The sequence below is a fragment of the Bubalus kerabau genome, chromosome X (genome assembly GCF_029407905.1).
Source record: "Bubalus kerabau isolate K-KA32 ecotype Philippines breed swamp buffalo chromosome X, PCC_UOA_SB_1v2, whole genome shotgun sequence".
Taxonomy (NCBI): domain Eukaryota; kingdom Metazoa; phylum Chordata; class Mammalia; order Artiodactyla; family Bovidae; genus Bubalus; species Bubalus kerabau.
In genome coordinates this window covers 50665515-50691716 of record NC_073647.1, presented here as the reverse complement: position 1 = coordinate 50691716, position 26202 = coordinate 50665515, and the positions used below count along the sequence as shown (strand labels likewise).

Sequence of the window (26202 nt, the reverse complement as noted above, 5' to 3'; positions counted from 1 at the left end):
AGGGAGGTGCCTGGTGGAGTAAGAGGCCAGAGCTCAAGGGGCCTGGGCTCAGAGACCTTCAGGTTAGGTTTCCTGGCCCTTGCTTCTCAGGTTAGCCTTGTGGGCCAACATACCCTTCTTTGGATCGGGGCCTTGGTCTGGAGTGTCAGGAAAAACAGTTTGTGGTAATCAGCCCAGTCCTTGACTAGGGTGAGGAAGTTCACGTGGCTTCCCCTCCTTTCTCTCAGCACCAGGATTCCCCTTGGCTGTAGAGTCTGTGCCTTTGGCCTGGTTCCCCCAAACCCAAGCCCCAGCTACTCTGGTTGTCTCTGCCTTACGTCATGGCCTAGAGACTCTGCTGACCCGGCACCCAGGGCACTGGGAGCACCAGCCATGGGGAAAGAGAAGTGAGGGCACAAGAGACCCCTGCTGTGGGGAGGCTGGGTGCTGTTGCCTTTTAATGTCAGTACTGTCAACTACTGATGCTAGTTTCTGAACCAGAAAAAAGACGTTGTTTGGGTGACCAGAAACAGTGCTTGTTCCAGCCATCTGCTGAACTGCTTGCAGTGAAGTAACATGGATGTGGGGCATTCCATGTGAGTCAGGTTAGGCCTGTTGTACTTGAAAACAGCAAGAAAGTCTATTTTCAACACTCAGCCTTCAAAACGTGTTCCGAGTTTTTATCAGAGGTCATTACTTAAAACAAGAAGACACTTAGGTCATGATTCTTCCTTATGACCTTTATTACTGCCAGAAATGAAATAGTAAAAACACCATAAATTTTTCAAAATGGCATGATTTTGTCCCATTCACAGGCTCCAGGGGTTAGGACTTCAACATCTTTTTCGGGGAGACACAATCCAACCCGCAGCCACCCTCCACCACCTCCCACTTCGCTCTGAGCACAAGCCCTCAGCATGTCCCCTGAGGCCTCCACATCCAGTCCCTGTCAGCTATCGGCCCCCTGTCCTGCTGCTCTCCTCTTCACCCACTCTGCTCCAGCCACATTGGTCTCCACATGCTCCCAAACCTCCCTCAAGTCTTCACTCTGTCTCTGCTTCACAACGAAGCCAACCCCGACCACCCAGTTGAAAATGGAAAACCACTCCTCTCTAAGTGCTACCTCTCTTTTCTCCTGCTGCACTTCTGGCCAGACATCTCACCACCTTTCCACAGGTTACATTGTGCAGTTTTTTTCTCATTTCTTGACAGTCTCTCCCAGCTGGACTGGAACCTCCACGGAGGCCTGGAAAGGTGTCCAGCAAAAACTGTTCCAGGGGGCCGAGAGCTGACGGACTGGATGTGGAGGCCTCAGGGCCCATGCTGAGGGCTTGTGCTCAGAGTGAAGTGGGAGGTGGTGGAGGGTGGCTATAGAAACTGTTGGAGAAGGCAATGGCACCCCACTCCAGTACTCTTGCCTGGAAAATCCCATGGGCGGAGGAGCCTGGTAGGCTGCAGTCCATGGGGTCGCTAAGAGTCAGACACGACTGAGCGACTTCACTTTCACTTTTCACTTTCATGCATTGGAGAAGGAAATGGCAACCCACTCTAGTGTTCTTGCCTGGAGAATCCCGGGGACGAGGGAGCCTGGTGGGCTCCTGTCTATGGGGTCGCACAGAGTCGGACAAGACTGAAGTGACTTAGCAGCATAGAAACTGTAAGAAAATATCCTTGTGAGCTAGGAGTGGGGAAGTACTTCTAAACATTGTTTTAAGCCCCTAACAGATTAAATCAAGAATGTACTAATATATTCAATATCCTGCTGAGCATCAAGAATATAACTACAATTCTGATTTGTGGAAATGGGCAAAGGATACAAATATGCTAGTTACAGAAGAGAAAACCCACAAAGGTCACAGAATATGGTAGGAGTGGAGATGGGCGCAGTGTGCCAGGGAGCAGCCTGGCAAGACTGAATCCAGTGAAGCCTGCACATCCCTGAACTCCAGCATTTCTGCTCCTGGGAAACGGTGACCAGTCCCCTCAGTGGGGGGTATACAAAGGTGTCCTCATGGTGTCGCCTGTGGAGGCAGGAGTCAGAGCCACCTAAACGACCCACTGACTCTCCTTCTGCTCTTATGTCAGACCCTCAGGTGGGCTTGGTTAATTCATGAGCTTCCACTTGTGGTATGGAGGACAGCAGAAGCCAACACACTAGACCCTTGCTTGGTACGTTCTTCGTTCTTTGGGCTTTCCTCACACATGTCTGACCAGAGTGTCCACACCTACTGTACGTACCCATGTGACTCTGGTTCTGCCCTGACATGTTTTTCTCCAGGGATGACGGCAAAAACCTATTAATATCTGCTAAAACTACAACTAAAACTGCAACAGCGTCTGCTCATGGCTCCCCATTTATAACACCGACAGGGGAGCCTGGGACAAAGAGCTCATTTAGTTGTCTGTAAGCGACTGTGAGGCTTTACTTTCCACTTGGCTTTTGAACATGATCCCTAGCCCAGCTCAGCACTGCCCTTTACTCGGAGAAGCTGGCCTGCTCTCCTCTCATCATGTTGACTTTATTTATATATTTTGACCTGTGCTTAGTGTTCGTTGATGCACATGTGCTTTCTCTAGTTGTGGCCAGTGGCATCTACACTCTAGTTGCTGAGCACAGGCTTCTCATCGTGGTGGCTTCTCTGATTGCAGAACATGGGCTCTAGAGCACAGCCTCATTAGTTGCAGAGCATGGGCTCAGTTGCTCCATGGCATGTTGGATCTTCCCAGACCAGGCATCAAAGCAGTTTCCTTTGCATTGACAGGTGGATTCTTGTCCAGGGAACCCCTAGGGAAGTCCTAATGTTTTATCTTGCTCTGTCCTGAACTGTAACCACTTCTCTAACCTCTGCTTTCTCCTGGATTAAAAGTATAAGTGTATATATGTATGTGGGCTCAATTGTGTCTGACTCTTTGCAACCCATGAACTGGACCCTGCCTGGCTCCTCTGTCCACGGAATTTTCCAGGCAATAATACTGGAGTGGGTTCCCATTTCCTTCTCCAGGGGATCTTCCCCACCCAGGGATTGAACCTGTGTCCATTGCTTCTCTTGCATTGGCAGGCGGATTCTTTACCACTAGCTCCACCTGTCTTTTGAAAGCCCCAAAGAAAGTGTCTGTGAAAGCCAGAAGGATGGTCGGAGTCAGGTAAGCGGCTGAACTGGTTGTTCTCACCTCAGACCCCAGAGCACTCTCTCCCACATGAGCTGTTGGCTTAGCCCCAGGGTTTCTGACTCAGAGGCCTGGGATGGGGCCTGGGAACCTGCATTTACAACAAGCTCCTAGATGCTGCTGCTGCTAGTCTAGGGACCCCAGTTTGAAGATCACCGGATTAAGCAGACATACAGGCTGTATGAGGCACAGGAAAACCTGTGTGATGCCAAAAGCACAGGATAGACACATTGAGAGAGCTGGCCAAGGGCAGCAAGGAGGGAGAGCAGGGAGGGAGGCAGGATGACACGGGGACAAAAGGCAAGGCTGGGCTCGTGGTCTCTAACACACCACAATCACCCTCTACCCCCACCCCCATCCCCCATGGACATGCTCACAACAACAGGTGGACAAGGGAACATCCCCACAGGCTGTGAAGGCTGGAACCCCTGGGGGCAAGCCACAAAGACCCCCCCCCCCCAGACCCGGGCATCTCACCTGAAGGGCTGTAAGAAGCTGAAGATCTCCTGAGACTGGGAGATGGGCAGCCCTCCCCTCAGTCCCAGCCGGGCTTGAGCTTGCAGAGACGTGGGAAGGGAAATTAGGATCTGCTGGGCAGCAGCAGCCTGCAGCAGGGAGGCAGGTGGGTCACCACACTGCCCTGCAAGCTGCTTCTCACATCCCATCACCGGCGCCCCTTCACCTCCACTCCGGTCTTTCTCCCTGAGGGATCCAACACTGCCCACAAAGCGAACTCAACACAGCCTGCCTACACTTCCTTCCTTCTTGGGAGAGAGCAGAGAACTGGCAGCAAGCAACCCCAAACCAGCACTACAACCATCCCTACACTGGACCCTGCACAGGGGGACAAACGAGCCCAAGCTCCACCCCCAACAGAGGTGGGTTCAGAAATGGAACAGTGGATGGAAAACACCACGGACAGAGGAATATGTGTGGTATGACCCAGTTATGAGACCTTGCAGAACCAAATGACATAATGTTTAAGAATACGCTCTGAAAAGATCAGGACAGGCCATGTCCTCTGCCCCTGGGGCAGCGCTTCACCCTGGGCTCTGCAGGTACAGGGGTTGGCGGGCACAGGACCCCCCGTGGAAGGCCCAACAGCAGCTACAGGAGAGTCCCCCACACGCGGCCCCTGGCAGCACAGCAGTGTGCCCACTATGCATGAACACAGACACCTGCTCACTTCTGCAACTACCTCTTTCTAACACATCCATGCCTGGGAGTCGAGGCCTTTCTTCTCTTCATCAGAAGGATACCTGATCCCAAAAAGAATTCTGATTCAGTAAATTGCCTGGCTAGGGTGCAGGAGGGAGAGCATCAAGAAAGGAAAACTAGGCAGTCCAGAGCACTCAGCTCCATCCCTCCCTCCTTGGCTCTCACGTTTTCACTCAGGAAGCACTGACTGGCTGCCGTAATGTGCCAGATATGCCGCAGTAATGTGAGGGGTGCAAAACATGAGACAGACCATGAACAGGTACATGAAGCAGCCAATCACGCCCTGTGCTGCAGCCTCCCCTCTATCCCTGGGTCACCCATCTCCCTGGCATCACCTGTTGGTAACTCTGCTGCTGAGGTATGGTCTGAGAATCAGCCAGGGCTGCCTCGCAAACACATGGCCATCCAGGTAGAGAGGTGGCAGGTGGCTGCCTGTAACAGAATTCAAGGCAGGGGAACAGGATCCAGTCTCACTGTCCCAGAAGGTCCCACAAAGCAGTGGGGGGAGGGAACATGGCAGAGTTGGCCCTGGGCTCCTGTGCAGCCCAGAGCCCAGGGGGGAGGGGCCGCTGCAGCCAGCCTTCCCCTCTCACCCACCACCCCACACACCCAGGAAGGGCTCAGTAATAAAGGAGGCTGCTATGGTCTCTGTGTCATGGTCCTCTTCATCTCCCTGCTACTGAGTCCACAGTGGAGTGTCAGAAGGATCTGCTGGAATCACATCACTGAGATGCTGGCAGCTGGGCCCCCTGAATCCCCACGGGCTCCTTTGGGCACTAAGACCGTGATGAGGATAGTGACCATTGGGGTAAAACTGGCTCCCGCTTTTTGAGGCTCAGCTGATACAAACCCTTCCTGGATGTGAGCTCATCTCATCGGCGTGGTGACCCCACACGGGGCCATCACGACCCTGTGCTATTTCACAGAGTAGACAGCAAGGCTCAGACAACTGCTCATGCAACAGAGTCTCTGCTAGGACATCTCTGCAGGAGCTGAGAGAGCCCTGCAGAGGTCACAGAGTCCTGTTGCCTCCCAGGGTCAGAAGCTGAAAGCAGCAAGTGACAGAGACCAGAGCACATAGGAACCCATGGCCCCCAGCCAAGAACACTCTCCTTAGGTCAAGGTGGGGGGGCCTCAGGGCTACCAACCCATGTTTCCCTTGAGGAAATGAAGAAGGATCCCTGAGCTGGACCAGGGGAGAGGTACCTGGAAGGGTTGCAGAAGGTGCAACCGAGGCCCTGGGCACAGGGGGCATGGAGACTCCACTGAAGGAGCTATAGCTGACTCTGCTGGAGGGCCCCCCTGGAGGATGGCGGCTACAGGCCTGAGCTGGTGCCTCCTGGCGAGCTCTGCTCCAGCAAGCTGGGTGAGTTTTCCCAAGCCTTGTGCACAGACTCCAACTTTGCATACCAGGAAGTGGGGGGAGATGGAAGTTACCAGCTGGAAGGCAGCAGGCAGCACAAAGCTAAGTCCAGGAGTGGAAGGAGGGGGTTGCTGGGGTTGGGGTCTGCTTGCTCTTGCCCCCTCACAAACCAGGCCCTGAGTTACCTTCAGAGTGAGGTTGGCAGTGGGGAAGGACATGTTGGAGAGGCTGATGGCTCTCTGGATGTGGTGGTAACGCTGCAGGATGGGGATGCTGCGGGCCAGCCCGGCCTGGAGGGAAGGACACAGTGGGACACCTGAAAGGTGGGGGGAGCCACATCTGCTCCTGCCCAGACCCAGCCTTCCAGCAGGACTGCCATGTTTCAGCAACAGAAGCACAGCTAGCGGCCTGCACGCAGGCCCTACTGCATGGCACGGAGGTCCCAGTTCCTGTCTCAGCCCCTTCCCCCAAACTGTGAAAAAGAGGCCCTGGAAAGATGCTCAGAAATACAGTGCTAGACCCCCTTCCTGCAGTGTCCAGTGCCCACCTGCAGGTCATGGGGTTTCTGAGAAACCACAGAGTAAAGAAACTTGCTTACTTAAATTAGCACAGCATTCTCAAACATGCATGACCATGGAACCCAGAAAGCTTTGAATCACAAAGTGCCAAATACACCAGACCTTAGGAGTTACACCACTCCATTTTAAGTTCAAAAAATCAGGGTGTGGAACAACTTGCCATGGGTGTGTAACTAGCTAGAGACAGCACCAAGACACAAACCAACCCTCCCAACCCCAAGGCCACATTGACAAGGCTCACTTCACCCAGGGCCTGCTGGCACAAGGACCACAAAGCTGGGCAGTAGAAGCATAGACTTACATTACTGGCCAACGTGTCCTGAAGTCTGACAACTGGAATCCCCACGGGACCAGAGGCAGAGCCAGGCTGCAAGCTGAAATCAGAGTCCTGTAAAAAAAAAAAGGGAACAAAGCCCATAGAAATCACCCTGGCTCGTCTTCTGGCAGAGACACACATGAAGTAGACCCATAGCCTTAGCAGCTCAAAAAACCCAGTATGGGACTTCCCTGGTGGTCCAGGAGCTAAGACTCCAGGATCCCAATGCAGGGGGCCTGACGAATCCTGGTCAGGGAATTAGATGCCACAACTCAGATCAAAGGCTCCATGTGACGCAACTAAGACCTAGCACAGCCACATAAGTAAATATTTTAAAATAAATAAAGGAGTATTCACCATGTGAATAAAATGGCCAGCTGTTTCATGAGAGCTCCCAAGCAAGGCGGCCATCCCCTTCTCTGCCTGACTTCCTGCTTGGTCTAAGAACTTGCCTGGCGTTGGCAGGGAGACATAGGGCCAGCCCATAGCAGTAGCTCACCCACAACACCACCCCACAACATCCCTTGCAGTGTTGCCAGCACCTACCACCCTGCTCCTCCAGGAAAGGCCCCTCCTTCCTCTCCAAGCACCAAAAAGAGGGGTTGGGGAGGTGGGTAGAAGAAACATTTCAAGCCTCACCGTTGGATTGACTCCAAATTCAATGGGTAGCACCAGCAGGACAGAACCCACGTGAATCTCCACCCCGTTAACAGGGAGAACCATAGCCCCCTATAGCCGTTCGCCCCCTCCAAGCCCTTTCTGTTTTTCAGAGAGCACTCATTGCCAATGGGTCCCAGTCTGTGCTCCTTGCTCTGTCCCAAGCCTTGTTCTGAATCCTTGATGGAAAAGCAAAAAGGCTGAGACACATAGCCTAAAGTGACCCTGACCTCTAGCTTCCAAGGAACCTGGAGCCAGAAAAGAAGACACACCAGCCGTTCTGCCTAGCCTGGCCCCTGAGAGCCGGGCTCCGGATTACCTTCAGCTCTGACTGCTTTTGAGTTTGCTCCTTGTGGCTATTGGCCTTGGGCTCCAGGCCGGGCCTGCTTGTGTCCTCGGGCTTCAGGGTGCCACATGGGGAGTTTCGCTGTGAGGAGGTTGCTGAGGACTCTCAGGACTCAGCGCTCAGGTCAACACCACTGTCTCCCTGGCTGCTCTTAAAGCCCTGCTATGATGGAGAAGGCAGTGGCACCCCACTCCAGTACTCTTGCCTGGAAAAACCCATGGACGGAGGAGCCTGGTAAGCTGCAGTCCATGGGGTCGCTAAGAGTCGGACACGACTGAGCGACTTCACTTTCTCTTTGTACTTCATTCATTGGAGAAGGAAATGGCAACCCACTCCAATGTCCTTGCCTGGAGAATCCCAGGGGCGGGGGAGCCTGGTGGGCTGCTGTTTATGGGGTTGCACGGAGTTGGACACGACTGAAGCGACTTAGCAGCAGCAGCAGCATGCAGGACACACAGCCAGTCAGCAACTGAGTCCTGAAGAGCAAGACCTGAAGCATGACATGTCTCCTGGCCAGAGTCTGAGATCACAGGTACATGTGGGCCCCTGCACTGTGAGCATGGCCAGACGCCAAGGACCCAGGGTGGGTACTCCCTGGCCATCCCTTATTTCTCCCTTCCACAAAGGCACCTCCCCCAGACCTGAAAGCAAGACTGGAGACCAGCGATGAGCCAGGCTCACCACTTGGCTAGGGAGAGCACGAAAGAGCCGCTGGGATGGCCCTAGACAGTGAGCAGATGCTTGGTGCCTGGGGGCCACTCACCTCAGCAGAGCCAGGCTTGGTGCTGGTGAAGGCAGAGGCAGCTTTGGTCCAGGAGTCACTGGTCGAGGCCTGAAGGAGGAGGGCTTCTAGGAGAAAGACAGAGTCAGGACATCAAAGAGGAACAACCAAGCCAGAAACACGGCTACGGGCAGCTCACACAAACTCAAGTCTCCAAACCACCTCCCTCCTCAGTCTGACACCTTCACTCAACATCCCAACAATCCCAGAAACATTTCCATAAATGAGCTTCCCATGATTTCATGGACGAGGAGCTCCAGGTAAACATGCCAGCAACCTCTCACTCTGCTGTGGTAAAGCTTTTTTCACATAAGCCAACTATTTATTTCTACAAATTGGCACCTCCCTACACGTCTTTGAACGAGTCAAGCTGATCATTACTCAACTGTTGTTAGCTCAACCATTCTTGAGAATCCAACAAAAGTCACGGACCCTGTGTGTGCAGAAAACCTCCTGAGCTCTTTTCCAAGATCCAGGGCCCTTCTGAAGCCATCCACACACCCCTGGTCTGAGCAACCACGAGACACTGCACAATCCAGGAGGGAAAACCTTGATAGCCAAGGGCGACTCCCGAGTTGGTCCACTCTGCTTGACCATGCTGGCAGATACGTATCTTTGGACATTTACACTGTGACACCCACCACTCTCACAAAACCAAACTGACTGATACCAAAATTTACTGAAAGACTACTGTACTTTCAATCAGAGTTGACTATTTCCCAATATTACATTGAAATGTTTAGAATCAAGGTTTTAATCAGAAACATGAAGACAGGCCGTGTGGTAAAACTAAGAGAACCAGGCTCAGAACCCAGGCTCTCTGTCATGTGGCTCTGGGGTTGTCACTCACTCTGGAAGTCTCAGCTGCTTTGAATAAAAGAGCTGGAAATGGATGATTTCACCAAGTTCCCACTGCCCGCTCTGCAGGGCCTTCCTTGTCCAAAGCAGGAACTCAAGAAGAATCTGCTCAATTAAAATGGTCTCCTATTTTTAAATGAAAGATTACCAGAAAAATACCATTGGATAAGAAATTCTTTTAAATTCAGGGAAACAGAGATTTTCTACAAATTAAGGGCCACCCTAGTCTGGTTTCAAGTCTAAGACAACATTTGGGGAGGGGTTGACAGAAGCTTCCTTCTGGCAAGAAAAGGGCACACAGTACAGACGGTAAAGCTCTGGACTCCTGTTCTCCCAAAGAGTCGTCTGCTGCTCGCCCTGAAGGAAGAAAGGATAGCTGATGTGGGTGAGAATCAAGCCAACTACTGAGCGACATCAGCCAAGCAGGGTGGGGACGACTCTTTCCCGTCACTTGACGCGGAATGCTCTGCTCACCACCACACTTCATGCAGGGAAACTCTTACACTGTTTACAGGTTGCAGCGGCACGTGGCGCTTAGATGGCATTAATCCCAAACTCAGCAGAGGAAGCCAGGAAACAGGCAATGCTGTGTCTCTGCTCATGGCCCCAAGGGAGAATCCTCCCTGAGAAGGGCCACAAGCCTGGAAGGTGGCCTGAGCCTCGGGGTCTGAACACAAGCTCCTACCTTGAGTGCTGCTCTCCCAGATCTTGGTGCCCAGGCTGCTGCCGGGCATAGGCCCGTCACCCTGCTCCAGACACAGGCTGTTCTGCTTCTTCGCAAACCGAGAGGAATTTGAGAGATAAGACTTTGGCCTTTGACAGGAACCTATGGAGAAGAGGGTGATGGGGTCCAGCCTCAACGGCAGACCTGAAAAATGAGCTCCCCCCAAGAGGACGACCCTGGGCTCCAAAACCACACCTGAAAACTGCTCCAGAGAATTCACCAACTGTCGGTTAAAACCTCCACCATGCGGGAACTGCAATGCCAACCAAAGCACCCCTGGACATGCCCAGTGGGCTGTGATCTGAGACCACAGTAGGAGGAGGCTGGATTTCAGGGGCTAACAGGTCTACGTCCTGCTCAACCCATTTCAGGGGTGTCAACAAGGACCAGTCACCCTCTGAGAGCAGGGAAATCACACCATCTACCCCACGGAGCGCAGGGACAATGGGCCCTGGGAGGCAGTGCCTGGGAGGCAGCGCCTGGCTTGTAGCATGCCATTCTTCCTCTCCCAGCCCAGGCGAATTCAGAACATTCTGACTGCAGGCTACAGGTCTCTGCATCCCAGCCCCCTTGCATCACGCCCCATACCTGGAGGGCTTGCTCCTTCTTTCACCTCTCCTCCTCCAACAGGCGGTGCTGCTTCTTGGTCAGGATCTTGATAAAGTCTTTGCCCACCAGAGCCCACATCACTCTCCTCCCCAGGGCTGGATCCGCAATCTTCAATGATGATATCTGAACCAAGATTCACAAGGAAGGGCAATGGTTCCTTTTACTGCAAGCTAAGAATAACCTAACCCTACAGACACCCAAAATATAAGCACTGAGTCAATTCAAAAGGCCAGGCACTTAGCTGGCTTGGGCCTCAGCATATTCACTATCACCAGGGTCTAGGAAACCCAGAGAGGATTTCTACACCCTTCTCACAACCTTGTAATGCACGGTTATCTCGAACCAAACAGGCTACAGCGAAGAAAACAGGCCTCAGAGCCCCAGCTCCACTCCTAACCAGCTGTGTGACCCTGGACATACCACTCAACTTCTCTGGGCCTCAGCTTCCCATCTTTAAAACTGGGACACTGCAAGGCTGTTATGGGGGTGCAGCAGGGCTGTGAGCAACATGAGGACATGAATCCTTTCTGTTTTGCTCTTAACCCAGTACATGCCCAGAACCTAAGATATTCAGCGAAAGGGCAAACTCAGCAACCCATGGCAGTGGCCATGACCCACCTCATTTTGCCTGGATCCTTCTTCCCCTGAAGATTTGAGCTGATACCCATGTCCGTAGTTCAGGTCAAATGATTTCATGGTCTCTCTCTGCTCTCCTGACTTCTGGGTGACCAGCTTGGCCTCCTTCTCTGCCTTCTCACAGGGGGCTTCGGTGACATCAGAGGCAGCATGGGCTGCCCACTGTAGCGTGTAGTGGCCGCTCCCACTGCCGCATCCAAGACCTCCAGGAAAGGCCTCGTCTGCGGACCTAGAGAGGAAGGAGGATCTTGTCAGCTCAGAAGTGGCTCAAGAAGGAGAAGCCACATATGCACACAGCACACACACAAGCTCAGCCCCAGTCTGTCATTTCCTCCTGGTGTCCCCTCCACCCAGAAGAAGGGGTGGCTGGTGACATGCTGTTGCGAGCCTGTGGGGAAGCCACCCCAGAGCACTGCTCCAGCAAAGCCCATGAGGAAGCTGCTCTATCCTCACCCCCTCCCCAGGCTAGTACTCCTAACCTTTCTCTTTGCCTAGTAACCCAGTAGAGCTACAGAAAAGAGATAAGGGGCAAGACTTAGAACTGGGCCACAGAGGGAGCCCAGGCCTCACTCACTGCCAGTCCCCTGGGGCAGAAGCCAGAAGTAAAGCCAGGTCTTGTCATCTTGGGCCTAAAAAGCTCCTCTAGATCCACACCTACAATAACACACATTCTCCTGTAGTGCCTTGTTCAGAGATACGAGTGAATCCACATTCTCCTGTGGCACCTTTTCAGATACAAGTGAACTACAGGCCAGGCCTCTGTGCCCTGAACTCTTGAGGAGGCTGGGAAGCAGGAAAATTGTCTTCTTTGGCACTTGGTTGGGGCCTGAGCAGCATCAGGGATGTGAGCTGCATGAGCTCTGCCCCTATCCTGATCGCAGGCCAGCTGTGGGCAGTGAGCAGATGCTGAGCACAGGGCACCCACCCCAAAGCCTCTGGTTCTGGAGAGGCGCTCTTTGGGCCTAAGCAGCCACTCATGGCCCCTGCTTACTGCCTGGATATCACCAAATGTGTGTGGGGTAATCCCCAGAGTGGGGTTGCTTGTCTTTCATGGAGAAGCAAAGGCTCTCAGGGAAGATCTCTCTCTGCAGGGCCAGGAGGCCAGCAATGCCCCAGCGAAGAAACTGCCTGGCAGCAATTGGGGGCTGAGAAGAATAGTGAACCAACCAGTGCTCACCAGGTGCCATGCACAGAGAGCGACCACAACCCTGTGGTGGTGACCCCTTGGCTGGACTCGGAGGAGACATACGGAGACTGAACTCTTGAGACCGGTACTGGGACAGCAACTTCAGGGGGACTACCCAGATGGGAACTCTAGTCTCAGTTCTGAAGCCACAACAATATGTCACAAGAGAAGCAGACAGCAGGGTGAGAGCCAATGATGGACATGCTCACACATGATGGCCTTGGTGGGCGGTCACCCCTGGAACACTATGAGAAGGAAGGAGTTGGGGCGGGCCCTGACACACGGCAGGACAGCATGCGTGAGGTGCTGCTGGAAACACCGCTAACAGAACCATAGCAACAGAAAAGGACCCGGGACTCTGCTTCTGGTTTTCCTTTTGACTTTCAAAGGCATCCCATTCTGATGACTCTCATAGCAGGAAGAAGTGTCACCGCCACCTAGCCTAACAGACTTCTCCCCAAATCCTCCTGGCTCCAGCTTCCGGCTTAGGTTGTCCACCAGGATTCTGTGGCCCAAGAAGGTCCGCTTGGCCAGCTCCTTCTTCTCACCTGCACTTACCCCGGGGGTGGCCATCAGCCTGGGGTCCAGCTCAGGCCGGCCCTCCACTCCCACCTCTTGCTGAAGTCGCTGCTCTCAGGGGATTTTCAGCCCATGGCGATGCTCCTGTCCCCAGGGCAGGGTCTGGGACGGCCTGGCCACTGGCTGGCCAGCGGGGGTGGCTCATCCTCTGGCCCCCATGGGTCCTGGGCCTCCCATTTCCGTCAGAGTTTGTGGAAGCGGGGCGGGGAGGGGGGCCGGGCTGGGGCGGAGGCCACCTTTGCCTGAAGGGCCAGTTCTCGGCATTTTCAGAAGCTGCTGCTGGTCATCTTGGAAGAAGGCTGTCTTGGCTTCCACATAGCCATTCTTGAAGCCCCAGGAGCCCAAGGCATCAGGGTGTCTATAGGTGTCTGGGATGTAGTCTCTGACTAAGGGCCACCGGGCCCCACATGCAGGCTCCTGCCAGGAGGCACCAGGACCCTGGCTCAATCAAGAGGCCACCTCCTTGGTGGCGAAGTTTCTCTGGCTGTACACACAGTTGCTCAGCTGCAGGGGGAGGGCACGCCCGAAGGCCCGGGAGCCTCAGTTATTGGCCTCAGGCCCACCGTTGTCCTTGGGGTGCATCCTGCTAGATCGGCAGGACTCCCTGAAGTCGGCCTTCCTTCCCATGGCCTCCTCCCACTCTGGGAGCATGCCCTTATCCCGGGGCTCGGTGCCTTGCTGCTGCTGCTGCCACTTGGGAAGCGCCTCCTACTCAGAGTCCTCACTGTGGGTCTCACTGGCGAACCTCCACTGGGGCTTGTCCTGGGGGAAGTCATCCGGCGGCTCAAACTCCCACAGACCTCAGCCCCAGCCACTCCTCTGGCTTCCACTGTAGAGGCCCAGCACCCTGAGGATGCCCCCCACACACAGGCTGCTACCAGTGGGCTGCCAGTGGAAGGTCAGCTCTCAGAACCCATGGCTATGGCTGCAGGCTGGCTCCGGGGCCCCAAAGCCTTGTTCCTCATCAATGAAGATCCAGTTATTCCTCCTGGTCACGAGTGGGTGGCTGGTCTCCCTGAAGGATCTGGACTCTGGGGCCCCACCAGGGTTGTTCTCCCCCTCAGGATGGCTGGCCTCATGGTCCGAGCTGGAACACACTGAGCCCTGGTCCTCTGAGGTGGCTGGGGCCACATTGGCCAGCACAGGGTCATTTTTTTGGTCCTCATCCTCAGCTGCTTCATGGACAGGCCCCATCTCCTGGGACAGGTGGGTGCTCCCTTCTGCCAGCTCACCTTACTTTCACAGGAAGGAGCCATAACACATGCGCTCAACCCCACCCCATGGCTCTGCCTCAAGTTTCTGTGGGATTTGCCTCTGACCCCAGGGTTCCTCCTGGGCCTTCAGTCACCATCAGAGCCTCTCACAGCCATCTTCATCTCACTCCCCTTCCCCAGAGCACACTGGTCCCTCCCAAGGCACCCCTTCCCTGAAGGCAGTGTCTCCCGGGACAGGGCCTCCTCCCAGAGCTCATCTCACTGAGGCCCAAGATTCCTCCTTCAGCTGCAGGGCAGCAGGACCAAACGATGCCTCACCTGACACGCACGTCCATGGCCAAACTGTCGCTGGATTTCAGGTGGGTCAGCGAGCGGCCCTTTCTCTGCAATGCCATGTAACCCTTGGGGCTCCACACAGTGGCGGGGTCAATGGCAGTCACCTTTCTTTCCGGCAGCGGGGGCACACAGCACTGGTCCTCAGCATGACAGCTGGTCCCACTGAGGGAATCCAGGGGCTTTATGGGTTTCATCAATCCTGAAGGAAGCAATCAGCCAATCGTTCACCTCGTTCAGCAAGCCATGGGTCGTCCACAGGCCCAGAGGAGACAAGCTGCCCCGACCATCACGCAGATGCAGCACCCCACCTGCTTCACATCATCTGATCACAGAACCTCTGAAGGCACACACACACAATCTGAAAGGCCTGTTCAAAGACCTTGGAGGTCCAATATTAGCTCCCAGTGAAGAGTCCCTATGTTGAAGGGTATAAGAAACTTGCAAATGGAAACAGGACACAACCAACTAGAGAGCTCATGGCTGGTGGCAGAAAGCTAAGGGGTCAGGCAGCTAGCAGCAGGAGATGCCCGAGGGGTCTCTTTCACAGACACAGGAAAGATGAGCTATGCTCCAGGAAGTCCACACACACCAAGGAGCCAGCGTCTGTTTGCCTCCAAACCCTGCAAGAAGATTCAGAAAGGGGTCTGGGATTCAGCTCCGCTTGTTTCTGCCCCTGAGCTTACAGTGATATACCACATTCTGTCCAGAGAAGGGGAGAAGGGGGACACACAGATGACACTCAACTCTTAACTTGCCCAAGGAGACAGGGATACACTGACATCTCAGTCCAATCAGATACAAACCAGCCAGGGAGACAGCATCCCCCACCAGGGCCCGTCTGTACACTTCTTCCTGATGGGACGCTGTAGACTACATTAAAGGTCTCCCATTGGGCCAGAGTCTGTGTAGAAAAGAGGGTCTGATTTTTCAGATACTTCACAAAGCTAATTACTGGCTGCCAATGTTTTTGTGCCCATTTTTAAAGCTGAGATAATCTGATGAGGAAAATGGTTCTGCATCAGGCCAGTGGTTTTATACTTTCTTTCAGTTTTGGAGTGCTCTGTCCAAATGTGATCAATATATGACTCCAGCACAAAGGTAGTCTGAGTCATGTGGTGGTGAGGACCCTCTCTGGAATCCTAAAATTACACACCCTTTACTAAGTATTAATTATGAGGTATGCAGAACTGTTCAGCACTACACAGACCTATTTTTGGCAATATGGCAGCTCATATTACCTGAAAAAAACCTCCTGTCACAGAAACGCTGGACAAAATATACTACACATTTCATTTGCAGAGCTCTGCTCCCCCAAAACCAGGAAACTCCCAGGGAGCTGAAACCACAGCCATGGGCAAGAGCCATGGGCCAGAGGCACGAGCAAGGGCTCCCTAGAAGGGAGCCAGGGACACATCTGTCAGATGCAGAAATCTACAGGTGTGCTCCTAAACACCGACCCCTCACCCTCCCGACAAGAGATGGGGCTTCTCTGCACAAGGCAGAGAGCTATAGCTGAGGTGCTGCTTACACAAAGACCCTCAAAGGGCTATGTGTTCAATTTCAAGACAGAAAACCCTCATGCTCTTTAGGACAGGGAGATGACTGAGCTAGTGTCCCAGCCAGGGCCAGGGCAGGGAAAACAGTCCCCTGTGAGGAATTCATGGCCACATGCCAGCTTTCATGCAGGCTTGGGGGCAGGAGAGTGGAGTTCATATTTACACTCCTAGAATTCTCCAGAAACTTCCTGAGGTACAATAAAAGGTAGTTCTAGGCGGGCAGAGGAAAACATAGAGCCACCCTGGAAGGATACACTGTCAAAGCAAGCTGCACAGAATCCCCAAGGTAAGAATAGCTCTGCTGGAAATGAACTCATGAGTCAAAACCCCCAGAACATTGGGGGGAAAGCAATCCACCACAAGTCCACAGCAAGTTCATAGGATCATGCACTATCCCCAAGAACTTCAGAAAACAGATCAAAATGTTAAACACCAGAGAATTACTCTTTACATTATTAAAAGCATAAAAGAAAGAATTGAAAACTCACAAAAATACAAGACACAAGAATAAAAATCTGAGGGGAAAAGTCTAGTAATAAAAATACAGTCACTGAAATTAAAAACCCACTGGACAGTAAAAAAAAAAAAAACCAGCAGATTAGACACAGTTGGAGATAACATGGAATTAGAAAATATTTCTAAGCATTTTCCCAGAAGGCACCATATAAATCAGCTCTCATATATTCAAGAGACTCGGAGGCAAAGTGAGAGGTATCATGATGCAGATATTTGTATAGCACAATAAGTACAAATAATCTAAGTGGATGACCTAGGAAGAAAGGATACAAAGAATGAAAAAAGGCAAATAGTTAACATGATAATTAGAAGAGAAACTCCCAGAAGGGATGAAAGCCATACAACCTTAGATTTGAGCACCATGAATTTTAAGCAGAATAAAGTAAGGATAGATATAGATACATACCTAGACACAGCAGTTTGAGAAAGAACTACAGGAGACCAAAGACAGAGAGATCTTAAAGTAGCACAAACCAGATACAGGAGCCACAAGAAAAGGAATACTATCTTCACAGTCCTAAAAGAAAGTAACTGCAAACCTAGAGTTCTATACCAGCTACACTATCGTTCAAGAGAAAGGCTGTCGTAGGTGAAAAATAGTGCTCAGTCGTTCAGTCGTGTCAAACTCTTCGTGGCCCCACGGACTGTAGCCAGTCAGGCTCCTCTGTCTATGGGATTTCACAGGCAAGAATACTGGAGAGGGGTGCCATTTTCTCCTCCAGGGGATCTTCTAGACCCAGGAATGGAACCCATGTCTCCTGCATTTTCAGGCGAATTCTTTACTACTGGCACCACCTGGGAAGCCCCATGTGAAGAATACATATTGCCAAAAAAGTTTCCTAGAGGCCTTGACAGAATGTACCTTCTGAAAAAATAAATGGAACCCAGATGAAAGGATAAGCAGCAAAGAAACTAGTGAACATACAGGCAGATCTGAACAAACATAGACTGAATAAAAGAACAAAGATGATTATTTGGTAAGAATCAAAACAAGGGAAAAATTAAAATTCCAGGCAAAAATTACAAGACTCATGAACTAGAGCTCAGGTTCAGGATAAACTGATAAGCCTTTGTTAAGTCAAGGCTGCTTGTTAGAATTTAACCTAACCACTCACAGTAGAAACAGAATGTAGAAGGAAAACAAACAAAAAGAATCAGAAAACTTGACACTCCTTCCTTCAATCTAAGGGCAACAACTTTGGCAACTAAAGTCACAGATTCTCAATGTGGGTAAAACCAGACACATCTTAAATGTACAAAGATATTCTCCTCCAAAAAGGGCTCAGGCTGACAATAAAAAGTTGGGGGAAAAAGATATGACATGAAGACTAATTGAAAGAAAATTGGAATGAAATTATGATCAGATAAAGTAGACATTAAAGATAGAAAACCCAAGTAACAAATGTGCTATACGAAGATTTAAGAAACAAGATGCAGTCATCCTAAGCCTATATGCTTCCAGGTAGGTAAAACAACAACTGACAGGTTTATAACATTTGACAAATCCACAATCATAGTGGAAAATGTTCACACACCTCTTAGTAACTGATCAAAGGGATAAAAAACTGTGATGATATTTGTACAGCACAGTTAGCAAGCACATTTTAACAGACCATGTCCAATAGGAGAATACATTCTTTTCAAGCCCCTGAGTGAAGTTTGATCTGCCACTTGTTAAAAATAAAGTTTTACTGGAAAGCAACCACACCCATTTACTTACTATTGTCTGTAGCTGTTTCTGTTCTACAACAGCAAAACTGGAGTAGCAGTTCATTGACTAAACTATTTATTATCTGGTATTAATAGAAAAAAATTATCACTGCTGGTCTATATCATACAGACCATGATATATGACCAAAAGGCAGCCACAGTAGAAATTAGCATCATAAGGGTGATATTAAAACTCTGTATTTGGAAATTTTACAATGTACCATTAAAAATCACTCAAAATCAGACTAATATTTAGAACTGAACAATAATAAAAATGTTATTTTAAAATTCAGTGGTTCATAAACTCAGGTGAGACTTAAATACATCAGAAAACTCAGAAACTAGTGATCTAATTAAGCATCCAACGTAATTGGATAAATAACAAAATAATTTCAGTGGAAAAAATGGGGGGAGGCAGAAATTAATGACATAAAAAACAAATAAAAGACAGGAATTAAGAACCTCAAAAGATACGTTTTTAAAAATGACATTAAAAAAATGACGTTCGACAAACCTTGGGAAAGACTAATCAAGAAAAAGAGAGAACACAAACACTAAAGAACGGAAAGAGGGACAAAACTACCTAGCAGAGGTATGAAAATTAATTAAGACAATTTATGATTCATAATCTTAAAGTCTCTTCCTAAGAATTCTTTGGGAGAGGTACTATTATACCCTCATTTTGCAAACAAGGAAGTTAAAACTCAGAATGGATATGTGAGTTGCAAAGAGGTCATACTGGAATCCTGGTGGGGTCTGTCTACCTCCAAAGGCAAGGCCCTTGACCACACCACATATCCTGGCCTTCCACTGCACCTTGGTGATTACCCAAGGGATGCAGGGCCTAGGGGTAGAAATCCACTGGGGCATGAGCGGGCGGGATCCGTGGGTCCATGTAGAAGCCCAGTATCTGGGTGTGGTGTGGGTAGAAGGTGTGCTATGGGTGGGATGGCAGAGGGTATGCCAGCTGCCAGTGCTGCATCTTGTACAGCTGCTCCTGGCAGAGACAGAAACCCGGCTGCACAGGTGCTGCAGAGCAGACAGTCTGCGTGTGCACGCACACACACTCTTCTAGGAAAAACCCACCCAGACAGAAGACCAAAGAGGGGAGGCCCCAGTGTATGCATGACAACGTTCAGGCCCAGGCCCTCTCCCAGGACAGATGCATGGTCATGCCATTGTCACACGGGACCCTGGGACTCCCCCACTACACGCGGTAGCTTGGGTGCTCACACAGATCAAAGGCTCTCCTGGTGCTGACACGTGACCAGCATACCTCCAAGAGCAACGCTCCCCGATGCTCCTCCCTGCCCCCAATCCCCACTGCCTCTTCAATCCACTCTCCACACTCTGATGCCCTAACCATGGCTGGAGTCTTCCTGGGTTCTCCACAGCTCTCCATCTAACAGCTGGAATCCTACAGGGCTGCATGTGATCTACAGGGTTCTGTGGGTCCTGACCCATCTGCCTCTCCAGCATAACCTCCCATGACTGCCCTGGCCTCTAGTCCACATACCTGCCTGCCCACCTGCTTCAGGCCCTGGAAACACGCTGGGCCATCTCTTCCCTGGGCCCCACTCACCCACACCCCTCCTTCAGGTTTTAGCTTAAAGAGCACTTCCTCTGGGAAGCCTGACACAGGTTCCAAGGAAGATCAGGTCCCCTGTTCTCGGCTCTCACTGCACTGGTGTTTCTCCTGTGGTTTCTCCCGTGGCCCCCCTCCCTACATCAGGGGATCGTGTGCCAAGTTCACTGCAGTCCACACACCTGTACCACCGGAGGTGGTGCAGAAAATGTTCATTGCATGAATGGATGAATATAACACATCAATAGAGTATTAAAACTCAAGGACCTAGACCTAGTGAGGGTTCATTTCAGACCCTGGTCCACAGCACCCCTGGGGCTTCCCTCACAAGTGCATCCCGAACCAGCATCCTGGCCAGACACAGGTGCAGTCAAACAAGCAGGACAGCTGACCTGGCACTCCCTATCCTACCAGCCTGCTGGCTCAACTGCAGCCTGAGCTGGGTTCCCTGGATGGCTCGCCAGTGCTCACAGCACCTCCTAGGAGCGCTCGGCACTTAGTAAGCAGAGCTCTCCCAGGATCTGCCCACAGCTCCTCCTCCTGTTTAGACCCCAGGTCCCCAGAGGAAGCTGACCAGGCTACTCTGGCACATTCAGACTTCCTCCTACTCTTCAGGAAAGATTTACCTGCCACTGCCCATCCCTACCTTCCCAAGAAGACTTCCCTGGAGCAGCTGTTATGACTGTGTCTGGCTGGAGTGACTCCAGAGATCTCTCCAGTCAGCAGTAAATCTTCACCAAACCGAGGAGTGAGCATGGTGCCTGCTCACAGTACAAAACTACAACAGCACAATGAATGTACGTAACTCTCTAGAACATAGGCCACAGTGGGCTTCTTTTTTCTAGGAGCCCAAGAAAAATAGGGTCTGGGGAGAAGGTTGTAAAGGCACCTTTAAAAAATTCTGGGGAAAGGTGGAAACTTTGATCTGTTTCCCCAGGGCATCCACACTTTGGAACATTTTTGTTATGTAGTTAGAATAGGAAAAAGGAGCCCAGAAAGGCGGTGGCTAAAAGACAATGAAGGGGAAAGCCCGTGAAATAGAACAAAGGAAGGTCTGAGGACCAGAGTGAGGATCTCAGGTAGAACAAAGAGCACTCCTGGCTTGCCCAATTTACACAGGGCAGGCCCAGGGGGAGGAAAAACACACAAAACAAGGAGCCAAAGGCCGGGGTCGCTCTCTCTCCTGTGTGCTCTCGCTCTTGCTCGCGCTCTCTCTCTCTCTCTGTCTCTCTCTCTCTTCACGTCTTTTGGCTCAGCATGCTCTCATGCCTCCAGGATGTACTTTCCTTTTATTTTCTAAATAAAACTAAGCCGTAACACAGAGCTGTTAACTCTGATCTGTCTGAGAGCTATAACACGGTCTGTCCGAGAGCTGAGAGCTATAACACAGTCTGTCCCAGAGCTGTGACACGCCAAGGGCTTTAAGGTCCATCACTTCAAATTTTTGTTGTAAGGAGACAGAATTCCCCTGACTTCCCTGCTGTCTCAGATGATAAAGCGTCTGCCTACAATGTAGGAGACCAGGGTTGAATCACTGGGTTGGGAAGATCTCTTGGAGAAGGAAATGGCAACCCACTTCAGTATTCTTGCCTGGAAAATCCCATGGACAGAGGAACCTGGTAAGCTAGAGTCCATGGGGTCGCAAAGAGTCAGACATGACTGAGTACTTTCTTTTCTGACAATTTTTGACTACTAACAATAATGTACCAGACTTCCCTGGGGGTCCAGCGTTTAAGAATACACCTTTCAATGCAGGGGATGTGGATTTGATCCCTGATCAGGGAACTAAGATTCCACATGCCACAGGGCACCTAAACCCATGTTCTGCAACCGGAGAAGCTGACGTGCCACCACAAAGACCCAGCACAGCCAAAACAGAGAGAGAGAAAGACTCATTATTTTAAAAACATTGAGGGAACACCAATAAAGATACTACTGGACTACTTATAAACTAGTCTACCGGCATCGAAGAACCCCTCACTGCCACGCAGAGTGTCAGGGCTTCATTCCTTCTGCTTCACACTGACCTATCCAACGCCCCACACAGCTAGATAAGCAGCACTGTTAGGACCAGAATCCAAAGCTGTTTGACACGAAACCTACCAACCTCTGCCCTTAAGTCAAAGCCAACATGCCTCTCTAGTGCTCTCCACACAGCCCCCAGGCCTCTTCCTCCTGTGGAGACTCCAGGGTGGGGTTGCTGTCAGTGTGAAGAGTAGCCACGTTGTACAACTCTGAATGAAAAAACCACTCAGACACCATCGACCATTCCTTTCAACACTAGATGACAGGGCCCATAAACTACCAACAAAGGTTTTCATTCAGAGGATGAATTACCTGGAGAAATGAAAGGCCGGGGCTGATCTCCAAGGCTCCCACTCTCCACATCCCTGCTGGCAACTGGGGTACAGGACGGTGCGTGTCGTTTGCTTTAATTGAAGGGGCCTGGAAGATGGAGGGGCAGGTCTGTTTACCATATGGGCTAAGCATCTCCTGTTTACCTGCTGCTGCTGGAACCTGCAGGGAGCGACTTTTGCTATTTGCTGAATGCCTGCTCAAGGGACCCAGCCTCCCTGGGCCCCTCCTCACTGCTGCTGCTCTTAGCCACTGCTGGAGGAGCTGTGGGGGCGTCTTCTGAAAATGTATTGGTGGTCTCCTGGGCAGAGAACTCAGGGGAGCCTACAGAACAAGTAAGTGGACCAGCAACCAGGTGAGCTCATGGAAGCTTGGCTGAGTGAGTATTTAATGGCAAATGCTTTTTCTTGTTGGCATATACTTTCCACTGCTAAACTATTTGCATCCCCAAACCCCGGCACTGGGCTAACACTTCCTATGCCCAAGCTCAAAGACTCCCCCAGCCCCCCACCATCACAGATGAGAAAATGAAGGGTGGAGAGATCAGCTGAATTGCCTGAAGTCGCATGGTCGGGAGTAGAGCTGGGATGTAATTCCAGGTGGGAGAGAGTCTATTAAAATGGACCCAGCACAACAGAGCAGTTGGAGCCTCAATGAGAGCCCACGTGCCCCCACCTCCACCCATAGCCATGAGAGTCAGGCTGGCCAGGCAGCCCCTCTGAGGATGACAGCCACACCTACCCCATGGGGCTTCTGCGAGCATTAAGTGGGCTGGTCCACAGAGTGCACTTCAAATGGAATGCTCCCCACAGTCTCTGAGACTGTGCCCCTTGGCATCCCCTGCTGTCTTCCCCATCCCAGCATTGCATTCTTTTTTCCAGCTTTATTATAATTGACGTTTGCATTCTTAAGAAATCTACTGCAGAGAGCAAACACCAGTGCAAAGCCTGGGGGTGGCGGCAGCTTCCCAGAGGCATGCTGATGGGCAGGGCGGGTGTGAAGGAGCAGCGGACACACCCCACACCCAGACCCAGTCTGCACTCTGCTGTCCACTCCCTGACTCTCTACTGCCACCTCAGTGAGTCCCTATTCTGGGCCCAGGCTTCACTTAGACGTCAGTGACACAACATTTACAGAAGGACCAGAGTCTGAGTTCCCTGACCAGAAGGGCACAGATGACCACCAGGTCACCAGTACGCCCTCCATCTTAGAAGCTTTCAGCAACTAAACCTATCATCTGGCCCGTGAGGTTTGAAAGTGATTATATGTAAAAACAAACAAACAAAAAAATCTCTAAAAACGTCTCTTTGAGGTATTTTATCTACTTTTGAGTCTCTCATTGATTATTAGTTACTAGACAACCACCAGGGTGCCAATGATGCAGTGTGAAAACCTCTCAATTCTGGGAAGATTTCTCACTGATTTGCAGGAAGTGAGGCTGCAGGCAGAATATGCAGCAGTACAAAGAATGGGCCGGGTCCCTGGACCCCAGCCGCTGGAGGTCTAATGACATACGACTGGCAGAAAACCAGACAACTTCTTGTTTTGAGTGATAGCTACACAGATGAATGTAACTGTCAAAAGTCATCAGACATAAAAAAACAAGATCCGTGACTTTTCTTGTATTTCAGTTGTTATTGTTCAGTCGCTAAGTCTTGTATGACTCTTCTGCAACCCCATGGACTATAAGGTTCAAGAGAAAAGCTGCCACTGGTTTAAAATCATGCTCAGTCACTCAGTTGTGTCCGACTCTTTGCAACTCTATGGACTGTAGCCCACCAGGCTCCTCTGGCCATAAGCATTTCCCAAGCAAGAATACTGGAGTGAGTTGCAATTTCCTTTTCCATGGGATAGTCCCGACCCAGGGATCAAACCCATGTCTCCTGCATTGGCAGGTGGGCTCTTTACCACTGAGAAGCCAGGGAAGCCCTTTATGTAAAGTACACCTCCATAAAAGCAGTAACTAACAGTGACTGTAGACAGTGACTTTTCTCCTAAAAACTAACTTGTCATAATCCAGAAACAATTACTACAAGATTATAAATGTCTAATTTAGAAGCACAAAGGTAATTTTTACATAATATAATTGGGGCCAAGTGTGTACTCTCCTACGTTGTCCTGACCTCTGCCATCTGTACAGGCACTGACGGTAATGCCCATGTACTGTCTCACTGCGAGATTCCACCAGGACACATCTCACCCTCTGGTACTCAGGACACCTTTCAGATTATCCCTAAGGCACACCCCTGATTATTCCCTTCAGAATTTCCCGGAAATGAAATACCAGAATCAAAGGGTATGTGCATATCATCAAGACTACAGATGTGCCTTTCAAAATTGCCTGAAGTGAGCTATCATTTTATAAGCTAAATGTTCTGTAAAACATTTAAGCAATGACAATCCTTTCCAAAATTTGGATTTATGAAATGATAAGAGATTTTTTTTTTCATGGTAAAGACTGCTTTATTGGTGGCAGCTAATACAAGTCAATAAATATTGATCCCCAAAGAACTCAGTTATGTATCAGATTACTGGTCCACAGAGAGCTGAATGGAATTGAACCAACTGATTGCTGGGAGGATAAACTCAAGTCAATCCTGCTTCTTGGGAAATGAAGCCACAGCCAGTTCATACATGGCATATGCCGTTCCACCAACTGTAAGAATCATGGTGGCTCTATACAGGAGGGCATCAGCTATCCCACCCTTCAGATGCACTGGAATTCCATTATCCTCCTGAAACAGCTTTTGTTTCTCTGGAACCTTATTTTCAAACTGCCTGCGTGAAGAAGTACTTATGGTCCTCTTAGCAATCTGACGGAGAGCCAGAAGATTCCGTAGCATCTTGGCTCAGTTACTACCCACCAACCGTGACAAGTGACCACCAGCAACGAGAAGGTCCCACGCTCTGATAAGAGATTTTATCTTTGTCCAGTCTAGATAATAATAAAAACACTCAAGATAATTCAGTGTTCTTATGCGCAGATCAAAGTAAAAAAAAAAAAAAAAGCCTTCTTTTGAATACGGAGCAATCCAAATATGTGAATGAAATCTGGGTTAATTGCAACATAATTTATAAGAGCTGTACTGTGTGTATTTTCACTTTTGTGTCCCCTGTACCGAGCACGATGCTTAGTGTGATATATGATATGTGCTCAGCACAAAAGGCTCAAGATAAAGGGAATTTCCACTTTAGAGGAAGATGTGGAACAGGAGTCCTTTAAATAGCAAAGTGCACATAGAAAAATAGCAAAATAGCAAATAGAAAATGGCAAGTCTGCCAAGTTTATTTAAATTAATACCTTCCCCTCCACAGCTCTGACCTTCCTGCTCAGTATCATCCCAAAGTCATGCAATGTGGCAGAACCAGGCCAGCACCTGGTGCTGGGGGGTCAGACAGCTCAGGGCAGGTGGTCAGAGCCCTCAGGGCAGGTGAGCAGGGTGTTCACATAGAGTCCCGGCTTATGAGGAAGGTGAAACCCAATCAAGTGGGGTGAGGAAGGAACTTCTAGAAGAGAGGGCTCAGCAGGGAAATTCAGGACCTCCAGGAGGGAGGGGGGCTGGCATCTGAGGAGCTGAGGAGGGCACCTATGCAAGGGAGAGGGTGAGGGTAGAAATAGGGAGACTAGGGAGATAATGGGAAACAGCCAGAATGAAGTGTGTGTGTGTGTGTGTGTGTGTGTGTGTCTCACTCTCTCACAAACATACATTCCCTAACTCTCCCTGTGTGTGTCTCTCTCTCACATGTGTGTGTGTCTCTCTCTTTCACATACATACATTCCCTAACTGTCCATGGAAATGGCCAGAAGCAGTGGCACTCCTGGTGCCCATGTACTGGTTTATAAGTGTCATTAAAGGCTGACTCCAAGGCCAACGTTAGGTAAAGACAAAATGAGCTTGGAAAAGCTTGTTCTACCAGAAAGCAAGGAATCC

General features: G+C 50.6%; 1 protein-coding gene, 1 non-coding gene and 1 pseudogene across 2 annotated transcripts; all 3 read right to left on the bottom strand.

Annotated features, from left to right (window-relative positions):
* Positions 1-3620: 3620 nt before the first annotated feature.
* LOC129640010 (protein PRRC2B-like) lies at positions 3621-22955 on the bottom strand (annotated as a pseudogene).
* LOC129640482 (small nucleolar RNA SNORD62) lies at positions 5011-5096 on the bottom strand. The gene has a single exon (XR_008708849.1). It is a non-coding gene; the product is annotated as a small nucleolar RNA SNORD62 (small nucleolar RNA).
* Positions 22956-24707: 1752 nt separating the features above from the next.
* On the bottom strand, positions 24708-25197 carry LOC129638669 (cytochrome c oxidase subunit 7A2, mitochondrial). Its single transcript, XM_055563244.1, has one exon. The coding sequence runs from the start codon at positions 25111-25113 to the stop codon at positions 24862-24864; it is 252 nt and encodes an 83-aa protein (XP_055419219.1). The 5' UTR covers positions 25114-25197; the 3' UTR covers positions 24708-24861.
* Positions 25198-26202: the final 1005 nt, after the last annotated feature.